This window comes from Centruroides vittatus, unplaced genomic scaffold, assembly GCF_030686945.1.
Source record: "Centruroides vittatus isolate TY-2023 unplaced genomic scaffold, ASM3068694v2 contig_351, whole genome shotgun sequence".
NCBI classification, from domain to species: Eukaryota; Metazoa; Arthropoda; class Arachnida; order Scorpiones; family Buthidae; genus Centruroides; species Centruroides vittatus.
In genome coordinates, this window is record NW_027122174.1 from 802,073 (window position 1) to 829,379 (window position 27,307).

A 27,307-nucleotide genomic window follows, 5' to 3' on the forward strand; every position below is an offset into this window, starting at 1 on the left:
TTACGGCCCATATCATGCTTTATATAGTTTACTCTGATAAATACGTAATATATTATAGTACAGTGCTATTACATACGTGCGTATATTAATGAACTGTATTGCAATTACTGTAAGCCTGACATTAAATTTTAAGATTTTTATAGCCGCTACAAGTACATAATTTATCTTTTACAAGTATAAAAATGCATCGAGTGTACAAAATATCAGTTAAAAACTTGTATTTCCCAAACTGTATACTAATATAATATTTATTTATGAAAAGCCACAGAATTAATTTTGTCAAGCCACCATACAGCGTTAAAATCTCGTTCTTTTTACAGAAGAGTCAGCTATTTGTAAAATATTTTCCGTAATACATAGAGCTACATTTGTGCAGATACATCCAACATACCGCATATTACATCGCATCTGGTTTTTCTATCCAAGACTTGGACTGCAGAACTGTGCACTTCTATTGATGGAACCGAAAGGGATTGCGCCCTCTTAGATATAAAATCATTAGATATAGGTATTGTTAATCCTGGATAACTCGCTGGTCCATTAATGGTTGTCAGGGGGAGAGAAGTCGGAAACGATCTTCCAGAATGAGTATTAACGGATTTACATGCAACGACACCTAATATAAGTCCAACAAGTACCAACATAGTACCTGTAATTAACAAAATGGGTCCCACAATTTTCAATGGATCTAAGATGTTTTTCACTTTCTGATATTCGTCGTTCGTCAGGGGATGTCGAAAGTAATTATGATAACGTGGTTTACTTGCCATTACCGTGAGGATGGTTCCTGCTATTAAGTTGAAGATTCCAAAAAGTGCAAAACATAAAACAAATGGTCCAGCCATCACCAAACCGGCGATCCTTCTACCAAATCTGAGTTCTTCGCATCTTATAGATGGAGAATGATGAATACGTGGAATTGGAGAGCCTCTTACAATCTCCATGTTGCCATGGAAATGATCCAATATGATATTATAATCTAAAAATAAAAATAACACGTCAAACGTCTTACAGAATTTTTTCTATTCTTATATCATTTAAGTTGTAAATATTACTACTAAAATTATATTCTAAATTAAATTATATTATATTTGTGCTTTTTGTTTAGGGTCTCGTGTTTCGAAGGGTTCTAAACACGCACAAATATATGCTTATACATACGTCATCTTGGTTAAATATTAAGATATTACATCTTGTGCGGTATCAAGTGATACGCGCTTTACATTATACGAGTATATAAAAGAACTCTATAAAATTCATTATTGCCTGAGGCTTCACACAACCCAAAACCGCCATTGCTTACTGTAGAGACTATTGATTGATGATTCAACTCTTCAATAAATCGAACATCGCACGTGTTCATAATAGTGTACGAGTCCATCGATATATCGAACTTCCAAAGGAATATAAAAAAGAAAATCGGATACAGCGTTTTCCCATTTTTGAATTCGATAGTTTAACGGTATATAACCTACGACTATACGAAGAAGTAAGTAAAGGTACTGTACTTTTTAGTTACGTTGCTCTAATACTTTAATAAATTCTAAAGTAAGAAATTTGTCAAAACAATTTTTCTAACGTTGTATCCTAGCAATTACAATTTAAAACTAAGCGAATTTGCTGAAGAAAAAGTTTTAAAACACGGAAAATTTTTTCAATAAAGTAGTGATAAAATACACTGTTTCAAAACATGTTAACATTTGTGTGGAAGTCATCGCAAGAGGGGTAACAAGATCGTACTTTTGTGAGAAATCCACAATTGGGGTAATGGCTTTTTCGTGTATATTATATGTATAGAGCAGGAAAATATCGGAATCATTTTGACCCTCCGGGTTTTTTGCAAATCTCGACATTTTGACACCTCCCGAACCCAAAATGCCAAACACGAGAGAAAAATTCCGTTTGTGTGCGTATTGGCATCTATTTTACTTAATATCTCAGAATGAGATAGAGATTAAGAAACGAAACTTGGCACGGTAACTTGTATATAAGGGGAATTGCTATTACTAAGTTTGGTGGTTAACGGTCAACAGGTGAGGAGATAGATGGGGTCGTGTGTTATATCTCGATTGGGGTCTGACTTACTGAAAATTTTACTCGTGGCATTTACAGTTTTTTTTTTTTTTTAAATTCACCTCTACTTTTAAAATTCGGCATTTTGTCTTTTTTAATAATTAATAACATAGAAGTTACTTTTAATAAAATCTCGTAATAGTTGGAATTTTAATTAAACATTACTTTGCAGAAGTCTTCCCCCCCTTGGAGTGGTACACCTCAGATTAAGAACCACTATACTAGATCGACTCATGGTTTCGCAAATCTTGCATTAAGTATTAGTGTCGACAACGGAACAGCGGAATAGTAAGTTCGACATTAAATCGAGCTTATATTCACTATAATCTTCTGGAACTGTTTGAACCCGTGTTTGCTTCAGCTCGCTGACAACAGACCCTACTTTTAATCGCTCACAACCCGGTTTTCCCTCCCAAAAATTCCTGGTTGTCCCAAACCGCACTCGAGCCCAGAACCCCTGACATACAAGCTTGACGCCTTTCTTCTTCCATTATCTTTCTTTCGGTTCATTAAGATTAAAATCATTAGAATTGCATTAAATTTTTAAAAAATGAAATGTTTAGATGTATTTTTCAATACTATTTATTGGAATGGAATTCTTTCAAAACTTCTCAACAGCTTCAAAAGAATTTCAAAACTATCGGTAAATTTATCAGTGATAACGAATCAAATTATACAAAAACTTCAAAACTCGATATCATTGAATCAATAATAAATAATTTATAGAATTTTCAAATAATAATAATAAAACTTGGCATCTATAATTTCACTCGAAAATTTAAAAATTTCCGAAATTTGGGTACTTAAAGTGTATAAATCTGAAAATCAGGGAGATACTTTTTATATTTTAAAACGATAAAGTAGTTTACCAAGTACGAAAATTTAAAGAAAAATAGTTTGATTGATGTTGCTGTAATGTAAAAACAACAAAAGATGTAATCAGGCAAATGGAAAATAGTCTTTAAATGTATATTTTTCTTCTTTTAAAGTTGGACTAATGCACATTTTCAAGTTGTCATTCATCGTACGAACTACTTGGCAGCTAAAATGTCACGAAATCGCTTTTAAAAAGTGTTTTGTCGAAGTGACTGGTGAAGATTTCAAAATTAAATTGCTTTTTTTAAATCCGAAATACATTTTAAAGCATTAAATTTGCGTTATTGTATTAGTTATGCTGTTTAATTATTTTTTATATTGCAGCTACAGCTTTCCGCGTGATTTTCTAAGATATTTCAGAATAATACATATTTATGTGAACTTAGAAGTTTATATATAGAAACTGTTTTTAAGTAGCTTTTAAGTAAATAAAACAAATGTTTTAAATATCTTATAAAATAATATAAGAATTCTTAGTGAAGGCGTGATTAATTAAAGATTACTTATCATTTACTGTTACGTAAAGTTAAGGTTAAAGTATGAAGTTTGTATGTCTTTAGCCGATTTTTATGCCTCTAATTCTCATTAAGAAAATTCTTGATTCCATTTTTGTTGTGTTTTCGTTAGACTTTACTAAGAAACACCGAACAAGAACTCAACTCTTCGGTTTATACGTCTCATTAAATATTCTAATTGTGAACATTAAGAAACTTATCAAAATTACTTATCTTTTAAACTAAATACACATGAACTACAGCTGTAGTGAAAAAACTACATCCCTATCAATCTGGATACGTCATTTAGAAAGTTTAAAAAGGAGAAAGAAGATAAATTTAGTACACGAAAATTTATTTATTTTTATGTTAAACATTCATTAAAATAACTATTTGTTAGTTACGTAACTTGTATATTAAGTCGATTGTGCTAGTGAGTGTAATTGTGTATAGTTGGTCTGTTTTGAAGGGATATGGCAACGCGACACATAGACATCTGCCAAAGAAAAACTGACTTCCGGGTGAAACCGGTTCCTATTTAGGTGCTAGACACGTGGAAACAACCCGAAAAACTCCACGCGGTCAGCTTGTTGGTCAGGCACGAACCCTTGACGAGATTTATAATGCGGAATTGCCCACTACCGCTAGTGGGCAATCCGCATTGGTGAGCTGCTTGACGAGACACGAACCCGCTACTAGTATTCGATGGTTTTGTCCATTCGGCCAGCGATGGACTAATTCTACGTACAAAAACGGTAAGAATATATATAATATATTATAAAATTAAACCTTTTAGACTTTTGTATTCATCGTTATGAACGACATTAACATTAAAAATGTTCTTCATCGCATAATGTATGATAAATTAGAAACGAGGAATTTCTCAAATCTGCTTTCTTTTTATCAATGTATTCAGTTATCATACAAGTGTAATTTCTATTTACGTAAATAAATACTTTAATGCACCTTTGATCTTTCTTCCAGGATCCAATTTCTAATTAATGTCGACGAAAGAAAACCATTCAGGATTGTTGATTGCCGTTTTATTTCAATCAATCAGTTAAGTAATCGCAAAAGACAGTTAAGTAAATTGCTTACTATTGTATCCGATCGGATAGTGTACGGTCTCAATTACAGTGTAGTAAAGTAAATGGATACCATCAATTTAAAAGAGAATCGCCCAAAAAGAAAAAATAAATAAATAAAATAAAATTCCAGACTGTTCGAAAGATATAAGACACGAATAAACAACTGTTACGATGGTTTTTGTAGCGAAACAAATACATTATTTTTGTAGATTTGTCGAATTGTTTTTCACTATAAATAAATTAATTATATAGATCCAGACCTGTGAATAACGGCTACTGACGAGAACAAAAAATTTCTGCTTTTCAAAGTTACTTCGTGTGCATTTCAAAAGGAAACGTTCCCGAAAAAATGGTCGCCGTCCTTATTTGAGGTTCGATCGCATTTATTATTCTGTTTTTTGTTTTCTTCTTAAACAATTAAAACTGTTATTGTAAGCATACAAATGTTTACATTTAAAAAATTTATAGTTTAATTTATTTCTAATTAAACCTTTCGAGTTGGACATCTTTCTATTCCGGACACTTTTTTAAATTGGATATGTGCCAACGAATATGTACAGTATAATGAATATAATAAAACACTCGGGTGTTTTGCTTACAGTTTTCCTCTTTCCTCTATCAAGGACATCTCTCTAAATTGGATATATTTCAATGGATCACTAGTGACTAAGAAACGTTTTAGAGTACAATTAAAATTTATTTAATTACCTATCTGCAAATTAATGAAATATCCTTATTTCCTTTACTGAATTGCTTCTTGACAATTGTCAAGAAACAATTCTTAACGATTGTCTTTCAAGAAATACAGTATATAAATTATTCCTTTAATATAATAGTTGATTATGAAATGAATAAATATAGAAATTAAATTCATTTATCCTTCAAAAAATTGATTTTTGATACATTTTTTCCAGTTTAGAGGATAAAACTTAAATTCAATTAACTAGATACTTGAATAACAGGAATTATATTTTGTACTTATATCAAAAATATTAATAAAATTTCTTGGAAAAACAATTAAATATAAATTTTTAGAAGATTCAGTAACATTAATCCAATAAGGGTCCGTCAGTGGACGAGTGGATAAAATCGTTAAACATTGATACTTAGTAGCTGGTTAGCGTCTCACCAACTTTGAAAGCTTGACGTGGTATCGGCCAAGTGAAGTTTTCCGAATTCTGTTCACGAGTTTAACACCTAAGACTTGTCAGGAGGCACTGCTTGACATATTACCTGTGTTACGTTGCCTTCTTCCATCAATCAAATCCAGTTTCTCACGTCCGGGCACCTCTTTCACTATTTAGCAATGCACTCGAGGTAGAAACTTTTGTTTTTCAATGTAGATTTAACATGAAAATGGGAGAGAAGTGTAGCAAAAGATAGTAAAGGAAGTGGATGGATAAAATAAGACAACAGACACTTAGGAAATGTGCCATGTGCCAAGGGAGTAGGGACTCCTAAGAGGACTTACTGTGGAAAACTTGCCCCTACTTACGTGTTAAACTTGAAAAAAAAAACTGGAAAATCATCAGCCCGTTGGTGAGGCGCGAACCGGCCAAACGACCAGTTTTCAATGTTTTTAGTAAAGGATTTGAATAAACTAGGATTGTCAGATATTGAATAATTGATGAATATCAAATGAACTTTATCAGCTTTTTTGCAAGTAAAATATATAATCGTTCCTCTCAAAAAGTGTATCAGAATAAATACATTCATCCATATTATCATATTATAATTCAGTAGTAGATAATCTATTTAGACAGCTTCTATGACGTCATTCTTGAATTCTTTGATCTAAGTACATTTTACTGCTTTACAATTACTCGTATCTGAGTCGGGAGGAACATCTCGTACAGGAGGGTCTAATGATGTGTTCACTTGTTTATAATCGATCAGCGCAAATCGCAACCGTCAATCTCGTAACGGTCAAATCGTAACGGTCAACTCTTTGATAACAGGTGCGTGTCTGGGAATTGTAACGGATAAGTTACGGCGGCGCTGATCGATTATAAACAAGTGAACACATCATTAGACCCTCCTGTACAATTGATCCCACGCTTCCAGTACCCATTGTTAAATGCACATCACTATTATTTATTAAATCTTAGTTTTATTATGTAAATATGTTCTATTCAGCAATTTCCAATAATAAACAAGAAAGAGGCAAAATGCCTCTATTATCTGCCTATCCCGGATGCAGGGGGAAAAACTTACGCGCAAATATATCCCGACAAAGATTCGCGCGTACGTTTTTCTAGTTATATTTAAAAGGCTTAGAGGTCCAAAATATTAAGGTTATCCATATGAAGAGCGAGGGTGGGAAAAAATTAACAGGAATCACATGTCCTTTCGGCCAGTGGCGTGTTCTGAGGACCGGCAGAACTTAAATGAGAGGACCCCTTGCGGTGGAGCGTTATAGCTTCACGGGGCCCAGGCAAATTTGAATTAGGAGGCTCCACGTTCAGTTTTGACTTCCGACATTTTTCTTCGGGAATTATGTTGAGAAATATTTTCTTATAGAAGATTGGTTTGGAGCCCTCTGTTAATGGGGTCCCAGGTAATTGCCCTTTTTGCCATTGAATAACACGCCAGTGCTTTCTATTTAAGTTCATTATATAAAAAATTGTTTTGAGAAGGAAGACATCATATGTTTGAATGTCTCTTTCCGCTCGGTGGGCATTGACAGGACACTAACAGAACCTGACCTAACAGGCTCACAATAGGAAGGACGGATGAAGAGGGTCGGGGCCCAATATTTTTGGGATAGATTATCTTCCGAAAATTTCTGGAGTTGCTCTCCCGAATTGTTTGGCTCAGTTTTTCTAGGATGTGTCTTATTATTTTGGTGTTGCTTTCGGTAACGACACGATCTCGATGAATATCAGACAAATATTCGCAGCGCCACCTGAAGTTTATTTTAATAATTCTGATTTGAAAGTAAAGAAACCGATAAATTCCTCCCGATGAAATGAGGATAAAAGAATTTTATTTTACTGCGTACTGCACATTCGAAGAAAGTGAAATATTTGTTGTTAGTGTTTGGTTCAAAGAATTTCCCAAATAAAATACAAAATCCAATATTTTTTAAAATATCTTCTTTTATATAAATACTAGCAGGTAGGTCCGGCGTTGCTCGGGCAAAAGTAACGATAGCGAAGATTAAGATTATTACGTTATAGTCACAAAAGAAAGAGAGTAATTTCATCAAAGAACTAAGCATTTTTAAAGAAAGGTCAAATTTGAAAATCGAATGTTTTAATATCGTTCGATTTTCATCGAATGTTCTTGTTCTTGTTCTTGTTCGTGGGTTTATGTTGGAAGGTATCATCGAATGTTCTAAAGAAGGGTCGAGAAAAACCGAACTAATCTGTTTAAATTTGAAAATTGAATATGTTCTAACATATTACTCTTTTTCTTTATTCTTTTTTTCCAGTGCCCGTAAATCTTGCCCGTCGCTTTCTCTTGTTCTTCATTGTTACTTAACACTTCCATTGTTACTTAACACTTTGGTACTTAAATTTGGTACCCTAACTGCGTACCAAATTTTAACTTTCAACTCCTAACTGTTTGGGCTCTGCGCTGATTATTATTATTATCAACTCGTCTCAATTATATATATAGACTAGCAGATAGGCCCGGCGTTGCTCGGGCAAAAGTAATGATAGCGAAGATTAAGATTATTACGTTATAGTCACAGAAGAAAAAGAGTAATTTCATCAACAAACTAAATATTTTTAATAAAAGGTCGAATTTGAAAATCGAATATTGTAATATTGTTCGATTTTCACGACGTGTTCTGATTATATCGTTCGATTTTCATCGAATGTTCTAAAGAAGAAAAGTCGAGAAAAGCCGAATTAATCTGTTTAAATTTGAAAATCGAATATGTTCTAACATATTACTTTTTTTTTTTTTCTCCAGCGCCCGTAAACCTTGCACGTCGCCTTCTCTTGTTTCCCATTGTTACTTAACACTTCTATTGATACTTAACACTTCCATTGTTGATGGAAGTGTTAAGCCTTAATCCTGTCCCTCTCCCCCGTGGGGAGGAATTTCGAAAAGTCCCTTCTTAGTGTGCGTTCTCGTGACGTACCCTAACTGCGTACCAAATTTCAACTTTCAACTCCTAACCGTTTAGGCACGTCTCGATAATGTATATAGAAGCTTTAATCCTGTCCCTCTCCCCCGTGGAGAAGAATTTCGAAAAATCCCTTCTTAGTGTGCGTTTTCGTGATGTACCCTAACTGCGTACCAAATTTCAACTTTCAACTCCTAACCGTTTGGGCTCTGCGCTGATTATTACTATTATGTTGGGTTAAGTGAGATATACTCGGTTAACACCGGTGGCTGTGTACTATGCCGGACCAGAGTCAAGGCATAGTAACCAAAACAGAAATTAAAGAAGTGTATCAATGTGTGTGTCTGTATTCAGGAATTTTCTCACAATATGACATGTATTCAATATAGTGGCCTTCTGTAGTGTGATGTATGTGTTTCTATTCAATTGTAATGTGCCCAGGCTTTTGTGTAGTGTGTGTGGTATGACACCTGTAGAGGAGAGAACAACAGGTACAATAAGCACCCTATCCATCCTCCACAGATGCCTTATTTCCTGGGCGAGTTCTGTGTACTTGCTAATTTTTTCAGTGCATGCGTTTTGTATATTGTGAGTGTTTGGAATGGATATGTCTATAATGTATGTGATTTTATTGTGTTTGTCAATGAGTGTGATGTCTGGTCTGTTGTGGTAAATTGTTTTATCTGTGATTATGGCTCTGTCGTAGTACATTTTGTGCGTGTTGTTTTCCAATACTGTCTGTGGGATGTATTTGTAGTATGGTTCGTGGATGTCTACTAATTTGTGTTTCTTTGCAAGCTCTTGGTGTATTATTATTATTATTATTATTATGTTGGGTTAAGTGAGAGATACTCGGTTAACACCGGTGGCTAAGTACTATGCCGGACCAAAGTCAAGGCATAGTAACCAAAACAGAAATTAAAGAAGTGTATCAGTGTGTGTGTCTGTATTCAGGAATTTTCTCACAATATGACATGTATTCAATATAGTGGCCTTCTGTAGTGTGATGTATGTGTTTCTATTCAATTCTAATGTGCCCAGGCTTTTGTGTAGTGTGTGTGGTATGACACCTGTAGAGGAGAGAACAACAGGTACAATAAGCACCCTATCCATCCTCCACAGATGCCTTATTTCCTGGGCGAGTTCTGTGTACTTGCTAATTTTTTCAGTGCATGCGTTTTGTATATTGTGAGTGTTTGGAATGGATATGTCTATAATGTATGTGATTTTATTGTGTTTGTCAATGAGTGTGATGTCTGGTCTGTTGTGGTAAATTGTTTTATCTGTGATTATGGCTCTGTCGTAGTACATTTTGTGCGTGTTGTTTTCCAATACTGTCTGTGGAATGTATTTGTAGTATGGTTCGTGGATGTCTACTAATTTGTGTTTCTTTGCAAGCTCTTGGTGTATTATATTTGCTACTTGGTTATGTCTGTGTAAATAATCTGTCTGTGCCAAGAGCTTGCAACCAGAGGTGATGTGTTGTATAGTTTCTGACATGATGTGACATTTTCTGCATGTGTCATTTGTGAGTGTTGTATCTTTGAGTATGTGTTTTCTGTAGTTTTTAGTATTTATGACCTGATCCTGTATGGCAATCATGAATCCTTCCGTCTCCCCAAAGAGGCATCTCCGAGCTAACCAGCTGTTTGACGCAGTTTTGTCAACAAAATCCTGGGCCAGATCGTAAGGATGCCTGCCATGGAGTGCCTTTCGAGCCCACGATTGCTTAATGGTGTCTATGCTTTTTATATGTTGTGTTGTGTCCATATGATGTGAGTGTAAGTTTAATGGTGTGTTATTCGAGTCTGCTAGAGTTACTGCTTTATGTAATTGTGATGTTTCTTGTTTTTTGTAGAAAAACTCTCGCAGTGACTGTATTTGTTTGTAGTGAAGGTTAACTATGTCAATCAGGCCACGTCCGCCATCTTTACGTGGAAGGGTTAATCTTTCTGTGGCGGATTTAGGATGATGTTGTTTATGCTTAGTAAGTGTTGTTCTTGTTTTCCTTTGGAGTTGCTCAAGATCAGTGTGAGTCCAATGTATAACTCCAAAAGAATATGTGAGTACTGGGATGACATATGTGTTTATTGCTTTAACTGTGTGTTTTGCATTTAATTGTGTTCTGAGAATAGCATTTAACCTACTTTGGTATTCTTTAATTAATCTTTGCTTTATTTGTGTATGTTCTGTTAGTTTGGCCTGTTGGAATCCTAAATACTTGTAGAACTCGCCCTCTTCCATGGATTCAATAACGTCTCCATTTCCAAGTGCAAAATCTTCTTTCTTCAGGATTCCTTTTTCTATGTGAACTGTTTTGCATTTATCTAGGCCAAATTCCATTTGTATGTCCTTGGTGTATGAATGTGTGATTTGTAGGAGTTGATGAAGTTGTTTTTGTGTGGATGCATAAAGTTTTATGTCATCCATGTACATGAGATGTGACAGTGTAAACTGTGTTGTTTTTTTGTGTCTGATATTGTAACCATATTGCGTGTTGTTTAACATGTTGGATAATGGGTTCAGGGCTAAGCAGAACCAGAGAGGACTCAAGGAATCTCCTTGAAAAATTCCTCGCCTAATAAAAATTTGGTTTGTTTGTATGGAAGTGTTATGGGCCCTGAGATGTAGTGTTGTTCTCCAATGCTGCATAGTGTTTTGAAAGAATGCAATGAGTGATGGATGTATTTTGTACATGTGTAGGATATGTAGCAGCCAACTGTGTGGAACACTGTCGAATGCTTTTCTGTAGTCTATATATGCCATGTGTATGTTTCTGTGTTGTCTGTGTGCTTGCCGTAGAATGACTGAATCTATGAGTAACTGTTCTTTGCATCCCCTGTGGTTTCTACGACAACCTTTTTGTTGTTCTGTTAGAATGTTGTGTTCTTCAACGTGTTTGTATATTTTGTTTGCAATACAGGATGTCAATAATTTGTAGAGTGTTGGAAGACATGTAATTGGTCTGTATTGTGTGGGGTCTGTGGTATTGTTGTTTTTAGGTTTCATGTAGGTGATGCCCTGAGTAAGAAAATTTGGCATGTCTTGTGGATTGATGATGATGTGTGTTAGATGTTTAGCTAGTTCCTGGTGCAGTGATGTAAACTTTTTGTACCAGAAATTGTGAATGTTGTCTACACCAGGTGTCTTCCAGTTGTGTGTTCTGTTAACAGTGTATTGGAAATCATGTATGTTTATTTCAACACAGGGCATAGTTGGTATGTTGTGCAAGTTTCTGTTCTCCTCCTCGATCCAGCCTGCATCAGCATTGTGCGTGACAGCACTGGACCAAAGAGAAGACCAATATGTTGTGAGTTCTTCTTCTGTTGGTGTGCCACTGTGCTGTGTATCAGTGTTTGCTTTGTTATTAATTTGTCTGTAAAAGAGTTTTTCATTGTTTGTAAATAATTTATTTTGTTGTTTTCGTAGTGTACATGTTTTGTATCGTTTGAGTCTATGTGCTTTGGCAGCAAGTTTTTGTTTTAGTGTATCAATGTATTCTGTAATGCGTGTGTTGTGATGTTCATGTTTTGTGTGTGTTTTTATTTTCTTGAAAATGTTTTTGAGCTGTTTCCTTAATTTGGGTGTTATGTTGTTTTTAGTGTATTGTGTTAGCCTGCCTAATTGCTGTCTAATGTCATTTATTTGTGTTTCTATTCTTCTCTGCCAGGCAGGCTTGTGATAGTATTGTGTTTTCTGTGTATTTGTCTGTGACTGTATTTTCAGTCCATGGTGTGTCACTACTGTGACTGCCCCAGCATAAACTAATGTATGAATGTCTGCGAGTGTAGAAATTGAATGAATGTAGTGTGGTAGTAAGTGAGTGTTTACATAATTTAGTGTTTTTCCTACTTCCTTTGACGTGTTGATTTTTGGTATTCGTGGTCGTTGTGTGGGATCTGTACCTGTATATTTAGTGAGTGTTTCCTGAAATATAAGTGAGAGCGTATTAACTAAATTCATGTCTATGTTATCAGTGATGGATGAAGAAGTGTCTGTAGTATCATTAGTGGTAATTGTTGTATGTGTGTTATTATCAATGCTTGTTGCTGGATTATCCTGACAGGTTACATGATCTTCATTAATGTTAGATGTTTCTGTCTGTTGATGTATTTGATCAGCAACCTGTTGTTTGATAAGTTCAAGTGTTGTTTGTGGAATAAGGTTGTTGTGTATAATTGTTCTTTTTTGATCAACAACCCTTTGTTCGGTGACAGTGAGATGAGGATACTGTTGTGTGAATCTATGGTGTAGTTGTTGTCTGTATGCTGTCATGTTTGTTTCGAGTTTTGTGATGGTGTAATAAGTACGGATGATAAACTCGTTCATTTCTACTGTCCATTTCATCCGTTGGCGTGGTTTTCCAGCCTTTGTGGTCTGTGGATGCATTGCCACAGAAACACCAAGGCTGGGTTGGTTCCTCACATCTGTTGAGGGCATTGCAGTAGCCATGCTTGGGCCGGTGCTGCTTTCGCCACCGGTAACCAAGGGAGACTGTGACCTATTTTTCGAACGTGAGCCTCTGCCTAACCCACGAACGCGGACCTTGTTAACCCGGGCGACGTCCGAGCCGGTATCACACTTTGATCTAGTTATTACCATGATGAATATCTCCACAGAATGTGGGCGTGGTCACTCTTAGCTTCATTTCTCCCCATAGACCTTACTGGCATGGGTGTCCCTACCAGGAGCTTGTGCTCCAGCCTGCATTGCCCTATGGATCAGTAAAATTACTGGGCTCTCCCACCACGACCAGGTGGTGACCACGGGAGAGTTATTATTATTATTATATTATTATTATTATTATTATCAACTCGTCTCGATTATATATATAGATAGAAAAAACGTAAAGTTACTGGAAAAAATTAAGTGAGTAGACAGATTGATATCTTCTGGTTTATTTTTAGAAGAAAAATATTAAATTCCAAAAGTAAATTTTATTTAAACAATTTCGATTCATTCAAAATATCACAAAGCACTCAGCAAAATATATATATTCATACACTTAACACCTTATTCTTGCCGAGAAAATTTATTCAAAACAAACGTTTTCAGCCTGATTCACAGGCCATCTTCAGGTTTAGAATACATTTGAACTAAAATTCTATCATTGGAACACAACATTCAAATTCAAAATTAATAAAATACATTTAAACAAAAATTAAATAGACAACATAAATACCAATAAACTAAAACATAAAATATATAAACATGCAAGAAACGAATATATAAGTATTAATAAATGCAATACTAAGACATTCAATAAAACAGTTATAACTATTGGTTAGAGCCCTTATTAAAGTTCCTAACCATGAACTTCCACGCAGAGGGTAGACTTTCTGCGTCCCTCGCATTTAGACAGCCTTCTTGTAATCTACTCCTATAAATCTGTAACTTTTCTGCCGTCAATGCCAAAGATGGAGAAGATAAAGTGTTTATGATGGTCGCCTCATTCCATTTAACTATAGCTCCTGGCGCTTGCGCCATTTGGGACAAAATTGTTGTATTAGACCTCTTTCTGATGTTATAACTATGCTCCTTGATTCTAAGCCCTAAACTTCTAGTGGTTACTCCAATGTAGTCTTTTTTAACGCCCAATTGCATGTTCTCATATGGAATTTTATAAACTCCTGCTTTCTCTTCTGATTTTATACCATCCTTATCATTCCTGAGGATTTTGTATAAATTACGTTGTATAAATTACGTTTGTTTTGAATAAATTTTCTCGGCAAGAATAAGGTGTTAAGTGTATGAATATATTCGATTCATTCATTTTATATATTTATATAATGATTTAGAATTGTTTAAAAAGAGACAATTGCCATATAATTTACAGTTTTTACAATTATTTTCGCTTAGCTTTAATGGAATGTTTCTTTATTTTATATGCGCGATTTTAATACGAAGGTGCGGCTTATCCGGATGTCCCCATTGTGGGCCTGGCCGAACTCACGATGGGCTGGAAAAAGAGGCCTTTTTAGTGTTCAAAGGGCGGAAAGAATCATAAAGGCCAAATTATAGTTATAAGTTTTAAATGAATCAGATCAGATATGATTAATTTATCAACATAACAGGCTAAAAATTAGCGACAAAGCAGAAATATTAACTTTTACAACTCAGTTTACTAATTGTAAGATCAACTTTACAAATTGAAACATCGATATAAATCAATATATCAATTGTAAGATCAATTTTTCTAAGTAATTTCTAGTTGTATGAATTTTAATTGATAATTTATCAATATGCAATTTTAATACATCGGTAAGATTAAGCTACTGCAACCGATATATCATTCGTTACAAGTAGTTCAGAACCGAAAACTTCTCACAGGCGGACAAAATTTCAAAGAATAAGTTTAAAAATGTTCATTTTTAATATTCTTTCTATTAAAAACGAAAATCTTTAATACCACTTTGCATTTATACAAACGAGCGTTGTTGACGAGAAATAATGAAACTGATGAAATCACTGAAAATTGGTGGCGGGTTCGCACCTGGCCAAGGCGCCACGTGAAATTTTCTGCTGTTTCTTCGTGTGTCTAACCCGTCTTCCCCTTTGGACTGACTCTTTAGTGTTACAACTAAGATTTAAGCGCGTCGTTAGCTCAAAAGGGTTGAGAATCACTGAATCGATATACAATTGCATGTAGAATCAATTGTTCTAATTAACATATCAATTGCAAAATCAACTGTACAATGTACAATTAATCAACTGCAGATAATTTAGCGAGTTAATGTATAGTTGTAATGCCAGCGGTTATAATATTACAAATACAACATAACACTACATTTAACGCAATGGCTTCAAAGCCGGCTTTGAACATCGCGTTGCAAGATGATTTAGGACGTTATATTTCAATAATCATTTACAACGTCGCAGCCTTAACATCATTTATAAATTACTCTAGCTTACATTTATCTTTAAACTATAGCGTATATAATACACATACTAATTAACAATCTTAGTATACGTAACAGTATAACTGTATAATATTCATAAAGTTAAATGCCTGCACCTTTTCGTTATAATGAATACATTTTAGTACTGGCAGATATACAGTATTTACAGTACAGAGTATATCTTACATGTTTTTTTTGTAATTTCTGAATTGTGTACATTTTAATTTTTCAATACAAATAAGAACCCAATAACAATATTTTTCATAACTTATCTGTGATAATTGGTGCCTAATCTAAAAAAATCTTGATGCTGTTAACTAATAAAACCAGATATAAGAATCGTACAGACAACCGAAAAGGCTACGAAGCTGTAAATAACTTATCAAATAATGCGGTTGTATCTATAAGCAGAGTGTATCGACACGTCTCGATAACCAGTTAAGCACTCGCGATAACTCTTTTCTCATTCGTCTTACATAATCTTCACTAACACGCTCGAAAACTGACACTTAAAATCCCTTCCTGTAGCTACAAATACTGTCGAAAGTCATTTCTTCATTCATGAATCTTAAACTAAAATCCCGTTTAGAAGTTATTTTAATCTTTATTTAAGTTGTTTTATTGACACATAACACGCATCAGGAGAGAAGATTTCTTCTTCTTTCAAGTTCGGCAATATGTAAGGAGATGATGCGTTCAAACTAAATCATTTACTTTCCCGGCTTTTATATATAACAGAGGGAAAGTATGACCACCGGTCAAAAGATGACCCCCAATATTTTTAAGTTTTTGGACTCGGGACATCTTGCAACGTCGAGAAATGCAAAAACATTTGGGGGTTTTTCCGTATGTATGGATGAATGTTAATGCGTATATGGGGAACACGATTTTGTTCACCATCGTGAGAAATTGTGAAAAATCGTCACAATTTTTCACAATTTTTGACAAAAAGCACAGGAGTGTGCTTTTTGCCAAAAATTGCTGAAATTTTGCAGGCAGGTTTGTGTATTAGGGACATTGAAGGTACTAAATTTTGGTGGTTAAAGGTCGAGCCTTTATCCACCAAATATGGTAGGGAGATAAAGGGGATCGTGTGTATATCAGTAAAGGTCGGACTTAATGACGATGTTACTCGTTATTAGCATTTAGTTTTTTCTATAAAACGCGTCCCTACCCTTAAAATGAACTTTTTTGTCATTTTATAACAATTAATTATATTATAAAAAATTTTAATTCCATAACAGATGTCGGCAGACACAATTTTAACGTTTTTCCGGGAGAGTTACGCAACTCATTGCTAGATTTGTTTTTGTTTAGGCTAAAATATTTTAAAATTTCCTATAATTTTCTGAGTAAAATATTTTAGAGGTATTTATGCATAGTTACTTATATCTACTTTTATTCATCTTTGCAAATATATAAAAAGGACTGCCGTAAATTACGTAAAGCATATGGAAATAATGTTTCGTATCGTAACGTATGTATGAAACAATAAAATATACAGTACTTCAATTTTTACTTTATTTTAATAAACAGCGAGCAGTTAATAAAGAAAACATCAGGAAAAGTCACTTGTAAGCGACAACATGAAACGCCAAATGTAAGAAACGAAAAAGGCCAATGTAAATACGTATTTGTTTAATCGAACTAACTTACACTTTTACGCAATTTCACATTATTTCCTGCATTTCGGTAACGAGAAAATGCAAATGTGACGTGAAATTGACGTAAAAATGTATAGGCTATTATGCGAAGGAACAAATACTTAGTTAGAAATGAACGAATGAACGAATACTTCGTAAGAACTAGTATTTACCTTGACATGAGAACTTGTAGCCTTTGTACTTATTTTGAAGGAACGAAAATGCGTAACAGTTTTCTTACGCAATATTCGTTCTTCTCGCGAAGCATTCTTATGAAGTATTCGTTTCTTCAAAAGTAAGTACAAAAAGATACTCTGTTAAAAAATTAAATACAACAAACAGAATAAAAAATTATACTGTAGTATATTTACTATCAGGAAGTTACATATATATGTATAAAACTCAAGTACGAGAATATCTACCGTAACATTACTTACATACTAACAATACTCAAAACAATATTTTTCAAAAAATAATAGAATAAAAACAATTTGTTTAAAGTTCTCTAGAAAAGAAACGAAAAAACACAGGATTGAGTAAACTATAAACAAAATAACAAGCACCAAGTTTAAGGATAATACAAAACACAAAGAAAACTATTTTCGAATAGCTTCGGGCATTATATAAAATGTATTGAAGGAAAGACAAGTATTTGATTCTGTCGAGGAATGAGTCTTAATAATATATATATATATTATATAATATAAAACAAAAAAAACACAAATACGTCGACTGATTTTTATTATTTTTCATCTGATTATAAGAGATTTAACATTATACAAAATCCTATTCTGTTTAATAAAAGTTTGCACATGTTCTTCCTAGCTTTTTCAGTGTTTTCAAACTATAATATTCAAAATTGAGAATAAGATACTAGAAACAACGTAAACGTAAAGCAAAATTCAAAAGTTTATGCTTAAAATATGAATAGATATGGGGTTGCCCGAAAGACAGTTAACCGTAAATATACAGTAAATTCGTTTGTAGAACAATTAAACATCTGCATGCCATTATTAGCGTGTAACTATTCCAAACAGGTATCGATCGGGTGAGGCAAAACTAAATTAACCGCGTTGTTTTTAACATTATTTTAACAACTACTAGAATTTTTTGGAGACGGTTGCGTGTTAGTAGTATGTAAACGTTTAACCGTTCTTATAATAATCGTATAAAACGTATCTCGGTTAACTGACTGTAGTATATTTCCTATCTTAATTAATTAAAGAATACTGTTTTCATTTATTGTTAAATAATGTAATTTAAACTTGTAGTGAAGATAGTTTAATTTTATGTAACATTTTGGAAAAAATCAGTTTTGTATACCGTTCCGAAATCGCAGTACAGCAATGATACAGTTACACACATTGGTAAGTACTCTTATGTATAACATCTTAACAGTAAACTGAAAACATCCAAATTATGTAAACCCCAGCTTATAAACCACGTTCATCCATAAAAAGGCATCGCACAAAAATCAAGACAACGAGCAAAATAAAAATAGTGGCTAGACATAAGCAAAATATATTAGGCATATACTTAGATTCTATCGTAGTCAAACACAGACAGACAGGCAAACGTATGATTCATATACTCGAATTTTGGATGTCGATGTGGATTGAAAATTGCAGCTATTATAATACACAGTTTACTAACTGCTTTAGAGACCGACTTCACCAGTTCCGCATTGCAATCCAATAATAAAAATGTGTTTAAAACTTACATTTTAGATCAGGGGTCGGCAACCTTTTCTAGACAGCGGGCCGCGCAGTCAGATGTTTTGTAATGTAGTATGTAGCTTAAATAGGTTTTTTAAAATCAAATATAAATAAATTATTATTTAAAAAAATAAAGCTGTTCTCAAAGGCGAGGCAGTACGAGTGTACCTCAGTATGTACAGTACAGTACACACTTGACCTTGCTTACCGTTTCTTGGGAATTTAAAAAATATTATCTATAAAAACTTTTACCACTTTTTGTTACCTTTTATTTATAAAAAATATTAATAATACGATCAATATATTTCATAATATAACAAATAATAATAATATAATAAAAAATAAAAAAACCTTTCTAATTTTTACTTTACCATATAAAAGTTATATTGCTTGGTGGGCCGCACAAAAACTTGCAACGGGCCGCGTGTTGCCGACCCCTGTTTTAAATTATTAATTTGAAACTAGAACAAATGAATTCTTGTTATCCATCCTCACGACGCTTGTTTTAGAAAGCGAAATTATTTTAGATAAATTCTCGATGTATAAAACACCTATACCTATTGTTATTGATCAGTTAAGTGGTCTAGAATAGTTACTGTATTTACTTAAATTTTTATAAACTGCACAAAAGGCAAACGTATTACCGTTACTTAGTGTGTAACACACAGCGAAACTTATGTATTTTTTCTAGAAAACAATACTATCAGTGGACTAAAAAACACATCAGCTTCAAATAAAAACACAAGTAAATCAAATTGAAACAACTGATAAAATCACACAATAAACAGTGACTTTTGATTTATTTTTGGGAAATGTAAATAAACCAAAGTAACGTGGACTTTCTAAAGTGGTGTGACCCACTTCATTTAAAACCATTGAAAATATAAGTCAAATAATAAAAAACAGTATCTTAATCGTTACCATCGCGTAACAAAAACACAATATATGATTTAATTATCCAAGAAAGTATCCCGTAACAGCAATTAAACTTTAAGTGATGTATAATTAAAAGAATCGAAAATCAATTTTTATTATATTTGTCAGAAACGATAATTATAAAAGACGAATTTATTTGCAATAAGAACATTTTCGATTATTTAATATCCCCTCGGGAGCTTGTTAACTTCTAGCCATTCCTCGTAAATCTAATTACTGGTTAATGTCAGACCAAAAAAGAAATTACTTGGTTAAAAGAAAATAATAACAATAAATAAATAGCATGTCACATAAAAAAATAAATTATTTCTGTAGAAGAACAATCAAAGAATTTTCAACGAAAGTGTACAGTACATACGCTTAAAATATATAGAACGGCTCAAAAGCTAACCAAGATATTTGCTAATTAATATATAAGAACAATTAACGCTCTAGAGTTAAAACCTTTTGGTTGCCAGATATGTTTTGTAAGATTCCTTTAAGAATGGTTAATTATGTGCCTGCCGTCATTAACACGCAACCGTTCCGATCGAATTGTTAAAATAACCCGGTTAACTGACTTTTGGACCATCCCATGTTCATTTTCATACGTAATTTTGCATTTACCTTTATCAAATTAAAATCCTTTTTTAGAATTTACTTCCAGATAACGTGATCGATAAATGTGTAATTAACTTTCTACATTCGAAATTATGCAGATTAAAGTTTATCTTATCCTGAAATTTTATTTCGAAATTTAAATTTCATTCTTCAAATGTTTTAATATAAAATTTCAATTTTTATTTTATTTTTTCCCTTTTTTAAAAAATTGAATATATTTTTGAGACGAAAGAATAAAACTTTGTTTTATTTTTCCTTTTTTTTTTGTTTTAATAAAAAGAAACAGTTTTATCGACTTCAAAAGGTTTCTTCCGTTATTTACATCACTTTTTAATGGAATTTAATGGACTTGAGTTTTCTTTACAATTTTGAATGTAAATAATTGAGTTATTTAATGTTTTAATTTATTAATTTCGCGTAAAAGTATGCAATTGTAGTTTTAAAACAAAAAGCATTATAAAACGACGTATGCTTGCAATTTTTACTTATTTTTCTTTTTATTTTAGGTATTTCTAGAGTTTTAATGCGTGACATAATAGAGTCATATAAGGGATTTATATTGCTGAAGGCGAGGTAAAATACAGTGAACTCTTATAATGCGCCCTTTATAAGGCGAAATGTAAAATTACACGGGAATAAGTTACACTTTTTAGGGAGTTCATTGTACATATAGATATACATAGATGTACAGCGAACCCCCTAAAAGGCGAAACGTGTCCCTCTTCTAGAAATATAGTATAGTAGACCTTTACTACTAAAAAAGTAGGAATCTAATACTTATAGTTGACTGGAAGATAATTCACACATCCTAATTTAAAGTTTCATAGTATTTAAAGTAATAAGGACTACTGAATGTCTTTTCCTTTTTCTACACACAGAATCTACGCATAGGATCTACAAGTTTAGTATCTCTAGTACAATATATATAATAGTATCTCTAATATCTCTAGTACAATATTGTACTTATATTTTATAGCCTTACAGTGTAATGAATGTATTGTGCTATTGTCTGATACTTTTAAAACAAAGTCTATATTTATTTTACTTTACGTATTAAAGAATTGCTTTTAGTAAAATGTAATATTCAAAAGTACCGTCAATACTGACTATAAATAATTCTTATTGGTCTCCCAAGTCTTAAATATACCATTTAATTGACTGACTTTAAAAATTGATAATTTACGAGTATTTGGTAATAATTTTCTGTTACTTAGTGAAAAACATACGTCGTACCTTTTTACCTGATGCCTTACATTTTGGAGAATGTCATTTTTTCATTAATGATTCTCACCCGTTCATTCAGTTTATATATAAATAAGGTACCACAGTAGTGTTACGAGCTAAAGAACAAAATTTGCTCCTTGCCCATTTTCGTCTCTCTTTCAAAGGGAAAATTAAATTTCAAATATAACCCAATATTTTTGGATTCTAAGGAAATAGCCAAGAAACGTCCGTCTAAAACAGTTTTTTATAGCATACAACCATTAAAAATTGAAGCTTTAAATTAATTCAAATTCTTCTCTTTCCCCCTCTCCGTTTGGCAATTGACTACAAAAAGATATGTAGTTTCATTAAGATGGCGTTGCCAAATGAGCGTACCGATCTAAACCAGGAATTCCATGACAGGGGGAGGATATATTGTAAAGGATTCGTTCCATGCACCTGATTTCAAAACTCGATTACTTTCTATGAGGATACGTCGTGGAAAAAGTGATGCTCTCACCTACTTCTACGAAGAAGACACAAAACAGAGAATAAGTGAAGCTTGTGTTTTGATGAAAGTTTGTCCAGAAATACACACATTTCTCTGGGGTTCCATTTCAAATATCAGTTGCCTCCTGTCCTCGTATAAGAGGATGAGAAGCGAAATAAATTTTTCATTGTTACAAAGCTCCTTTTGAAACCGTAAAAATAAAAAAATAAAAAAAAAACAGTTCGCATCGGTGTTCTCTAGTTATTACCTTGTAACACTATGTGAGATATCTTTAAGATACTACAAGGTTTCATAAAGAAGCTTTTATATCACCTGTTTCAAAGCATTTGAAACCATTCAAGTACTTCAAGCGACAATTTCTTATTTTTATACTGTGTTTTAGAAACTTAGCGTTAATATAACACAGATTTATAACAATATGTTATATTTCGCTTTAAAAGATTTCAAAAATTGTTTTGTGCTTAAAAATTAGAAATTTTATTCAATATTTACAACATTAATTACGTAATCTAAACAATTATAAACCGAAAACACGAAAGGGGTTTAACACATAAACGTTATTTAATAATTATTTAATTTATTATAGAGCTGTGTAAATCATCGAAAATAATTTGATGACAAAAACCAGCTTTAAATTAAAATAAATAAAGTTTAAATACTTTACTTTCCCGGCTCTTTTATATAGGCCTATAACAGAGGGGAAGTATAGCGGTCGATCAAAAAATCACCCCATCCCAAGATTTTTGCAGTTTTGAACTGCATTTCTCGACGTTTCAAGGAAATGTCGAGAAATGCAGAAAAAGTTGGGGTGGGATTTTATATATGTATGAATAGACGTTAGTGTGTGGTGGGCACGATTTGTTCTCCCTCTTTGAAACTTAATAACTCCTTTGTCTTTTGTCAAAAATTTCTGAAATTTTCCAGGAAGATTTCTGCATTAGGGACATTGACATTATTCAATTTTCGTGGTTAAAGGTAGAAGGAGTTGGGAGATAGAGCGGGGTCGTGTGCCGTATCTCCAGTAGAGTCGGACTTAATGAAGATTTTTTACTCGTTGTGCAAAGTCTAATTTAAATTTTTTACTAAATTTAAATTAGACTTAGCATTTACAATTTTTTATAAACTCATCTCTACCCTGAAAATAATTAATAATATAAAAACTTTTTAAATAAAATATCGTAACACATGGCACCACAGGCAGTTTCAAAGTTTGATCAGGAAGCTACGCAACTCGTCGCTGGATTTTCTAAAATGAAATCAGAATTTCAAGCATAAAATTTAGAATAGAAAACTTAATTCCATAAATCATCGAATTTCGTGAAAAATTACTAAATAAATCCGGAGCTTAATTAATTTTCAAAAAGTTATCTTAATGAATGTTATCATTATTTACAACTTTAATATTATTTCCCTGATATTTATAATTTCCTGACCAATTATCATTAATAACACATTCTCGGGTGCATCTATTTTCCAGTAAGAAAGATTGATATATTTATAAATAATTAATTTCTTGGAGTGAAGGGGGAAAGGATGGACATACCAGACTAACGACGTGTGATAATGGAAACAGAAGACGGATTTATAAATAATCCAATGGTTCTAAATAAATCACAGAAGCTTATCTCGTCTAGAAGATTCCTATTTATCTAGCATTTTTAATCGGTGTCACTTTGCCGAAATGTTAATATCGTTTTCTTAAATAAACAAATGGAAACACGAGTTATCTTAAATAAATATTGTCTTAGCACTTAAACATATTTAAACAGAATATTTCTAAGGAAATAATCATCAATTTTCTTATTCTCCTCTCCATTTATTTGATTATTAGGTTATTAAGTTATTGCATTTATTCATATCTTCCTAAGAAATTCAATGACTACTCCTTGAATTTATCAGTGTTTGCGGATATAAAATGATGTTCCAAATATATTTTTAAATTAGTTTTTTCATATCTAAAATCACACAGAAATTCAAAATGTACAATACTTTTGAAAAGATGTGGGTTTAAAGATTTTAAAAAATTAAAATGGAAAAGTGAGATTAAGGAGGTAAGAATTGTATGGGAAAATTGAAAGGACGGATTTTGAGGACGTAACAATTCACAATAAGATGCTAAGATTGTTTAAATGTAAAATAGAGGGGTCCGGAGATGCGGGAAAAATTGCAGAAAAAATGAGTTCAAAGATGCAACGAATGTCGAAAAAGTGCGGGAAAGAAGTCTCAAATATGCAGGAAAACTACAGAAAAATGAAAGTAAAAAAGCAAAAAATGCGTGAAAATCTTAAGCTAAAATTCATTTTATAAAGAGTATTGTTTAAAATGAAATCTTCGAGCAATTTTCACACTCGCGCTCAAAGCAATAAGGAAAAAGCCGAATTAAGTTTCTAAATCAGTTTAGAATAAAGCAAAGAAAAATATATTTACACGAATGTTCTACGGTTTAAAATAAACAGAAATTCGTAGTCAACCGAACGAAATAAACGAAAGTAAAAATCGATTTTCCACATCATTTCATTCGAGTGCTAATAGAGAAGAGCGAAGGAAAGAAAACAACCTAAAATTTTAATTACATAAAAATAAAACGATATTGGAGAATTGCAATTTATTTCCTATTTAATTACGTAAAAAATAAACAGTTATTACTGATTTTATTCATTAAAACATAATATAAATAAACCTCAATTTATTTCTATTTTTAGACATATTTACATAATATTCATTCAAAAAAAGATAAAAATAAGTGAATTTTTTTACATATTAGCATATTTACCTTCTTTATCGATATGTGAAACGTCGCGTTTAATGAAAGGAGTTTTAGAAATTCTTTTAATAGCTTCAAAAGATTATTAAAGGCTCAAAAACCTCCATTAAAGCTTAACTCGAACGTTAAACTTGGCATTATTAAATTCCTTAAACTATAAATAAGCTGTATAAAATCTTTTAAAACCCTAAAATTTATCGTTAAATTTTTAAATTATCCTTTTAAAATTATAAAACGTTAATTAAAATATATAATTTATTGGTAAAAGCGTTCAAATATTGTTTATAATCATCCCTCAAATTACTTAAAATTAAAAGTACCTAAATTTTATTTTTTCAAAAATTAAAAAAATATTAAAAGCTAGATAAATTTAAAAACCATTTTCTTCTCCTTTTAAACCCCTTAATTGGGCTGTAATTTTCAAAAATTGTAGACCTATTAATTACTACTAGCGTCTGGCTGTCTGTCCTTTCTTGATCTCGAGAACAGAGTTAAATAAAAGTCGAGAACGTAAGGAAATGTTAGGGGAGGAGGCCCGATTAACTATTATAAGAATATATAACTATGTCACACGATATTAATTCGAACATTTACTTTTGAACGGAGTTAGATAAATGACCGGCACGACTCCATTGTTAACAGGAAAAGTATGACGTACTGTACAAGGGCAAGGCACTACTAAAATCGAGAGCATTGTGACAATGTCACAATAAATTATCGCTGGTTTAATTTATTTTTATAAATTATAAACACACAATAATTTATTGTGTATTTATAATTTTAAAGACCCATTAATTGTCTTTAAGACGGTTTAATTTGGTTTCATAAAATTAGTGTTTTAAAGGTAATAATTACATTAACTTAATTATATTTAATATAAAATTATACCATTAAATAATATTTATTTTATAAATAAATAAAATAAAAGTATTTTATTTCACATATGACTGAAGAAATTGATTAATAAATTAAACACGTGTTTATATAATGTTTATAAACGTTAATTATAAAAATTAATGATGATATACGTTAATATACTTTTATTCTTATTAAAAATTTCAATACAAATGTAATTTAAATATTTTAAGAAAGAAGATTTATAAAATGTTTAAAATATTGATAAATTTATAATTAACAAACAAATATTGCCAATAACCTTCTAATTTTAAAATATCAATTGTTATATTAATAATTATTGAAATATGATCATTTGTATTCAAACAGTTATTTTTACAAAATAGTTACAGAATTGTTCAAACGGTTTACATAAAAGGAAATTTTTAATGTTTCAGTTTATGAAAAACAGAAACATAAAACAAAATTGGTAAGTGTTTCAGCTTTATATATATATTTTTTTATAAGCCGAAACATGTCAAAATTGTTTCTTATATTTATATAATGTTCCATCTTCAAAATATATATAGGATAGGATATTGGATAGGAAAAAATGGAAAAGATTCGAGATCTTCACCCGGCAGTCAGTGGATTGACAGTTTTAAATTCTTTTATATATTAGTTTATAAAGACAGAATTAAAGCCGATTTATGAAACAGAACGTATAAATGTTCCAGCTTATAAATAAAAAAATAAGCAAAACCTTCTCATTGTATTAAAGAAAATAAAAGTAATATAAACCAAACAAACATCGTTTAAATTAGATTTTATTTTATTGTTGTATTAATTTATTTTTAAATAAGACGAAAAGCAATTTTAATTTTTACACAAAGATTTAAAATAATGTTAAATTATTTATTTAATTATTTCAAAGACTAGAAACAAGAAATATATCTTTTTAACTAAAGATGTTTTTATTTAAACTATTATATTTAAATTTATAAAATGTATATAAATAGATTAAATCATTTACTTTATAAAATTTAAAAAAAAAATGATTTAATGTTTTCTTAAAACAGAAATTAAAATAAAAATTTCTAAATAAATCAAATAATTTATAATGAAAATTATTGAGATATTTCTCATATAAACCGCGGGTAACTTTATAAGTATAAATATTCGTTAAATATGCATCATCCTAAGAGTAGATTACATTTAATTTTCTTAAATAATTTTAAAAAATATAAATATATCAAATACTTACTTTGATTATTGATAATGTTCTTATTATTATTAAAATAATAATAAACAATTTTTAAAAACATGAATTAAATGTAACGGTTGGCATTTGTTTGTAGCTTCTGTAAACGAAGAAGATGCACGAATGCGCGCTGCTTAACGTCGAACTCTCGCATTCTCCCAATGACGTCATCGACGTGCACACCACCGTACAACTCACGTGACTTGTAGGTGTGGTTTGGTGACATTCGACGACATCAGAAAGACTCTAAACATGATCTTATATATGTATCATATTGCCAATCGTTTGCCATTTTTCCTTTCTTTTTAATAATTTTACTTTCTATGACTGTA

At 31.9% G+C, this 27,307-nt stretch overlaps 1 protein-coding gene across 2 annotated transcripts; it reads right to left on the bottom strand.

Annotated features, from left to right (window-relative positions):
• Positions 1-274: 274 nt before the first annotated feature.
• Positions 275-27,307, bottom strand: LOC136974601 (uncharacterized). Of its 2 annotated transcripts, none has more exons than XM_067269533.1 (2): positions 26,979-27,307; positions 275-979 (listed from the first exon to the last, which is right to left on the bottom strand). In XM_067269533.1, the coding sequence occupies exons 1-2, from the start codon at positions 27,037-27,039 to the stop codon at positions 363-365; spliced, it is 678 nt and encodes a 225-aa protein (XP_067125634.1). In that variant the 5' UTR covers positions 27,040-27,307; the 3' UTR covers positions 275-362. The 2 variants fall into 2 exon arrangements, 1 of the variants encoding a protein (XP_067125634.1); XR_010880663.1 differs by lacking the exon at positions 275-979 and adding an exon at positions 17,356-17,438.

What these genes read in the sequence shown, in the direction of transcription:
- LOC136974601 (XM_067269533.1), bottom strand. Translation starts at nt 27,039, where the DNA reads ATGTTTTTAAAAATTGTTTATTATTATTTTAATAATAATAAGAACATT. An exon ending in GAACATTATCAATAATCAAA is followed by an intron (nt 980 to 26,978) that starts GTAAGTATTTGA and finishes TTTTATTTTTAG; the next exon opens with ATTATAATATCATATTGGAT.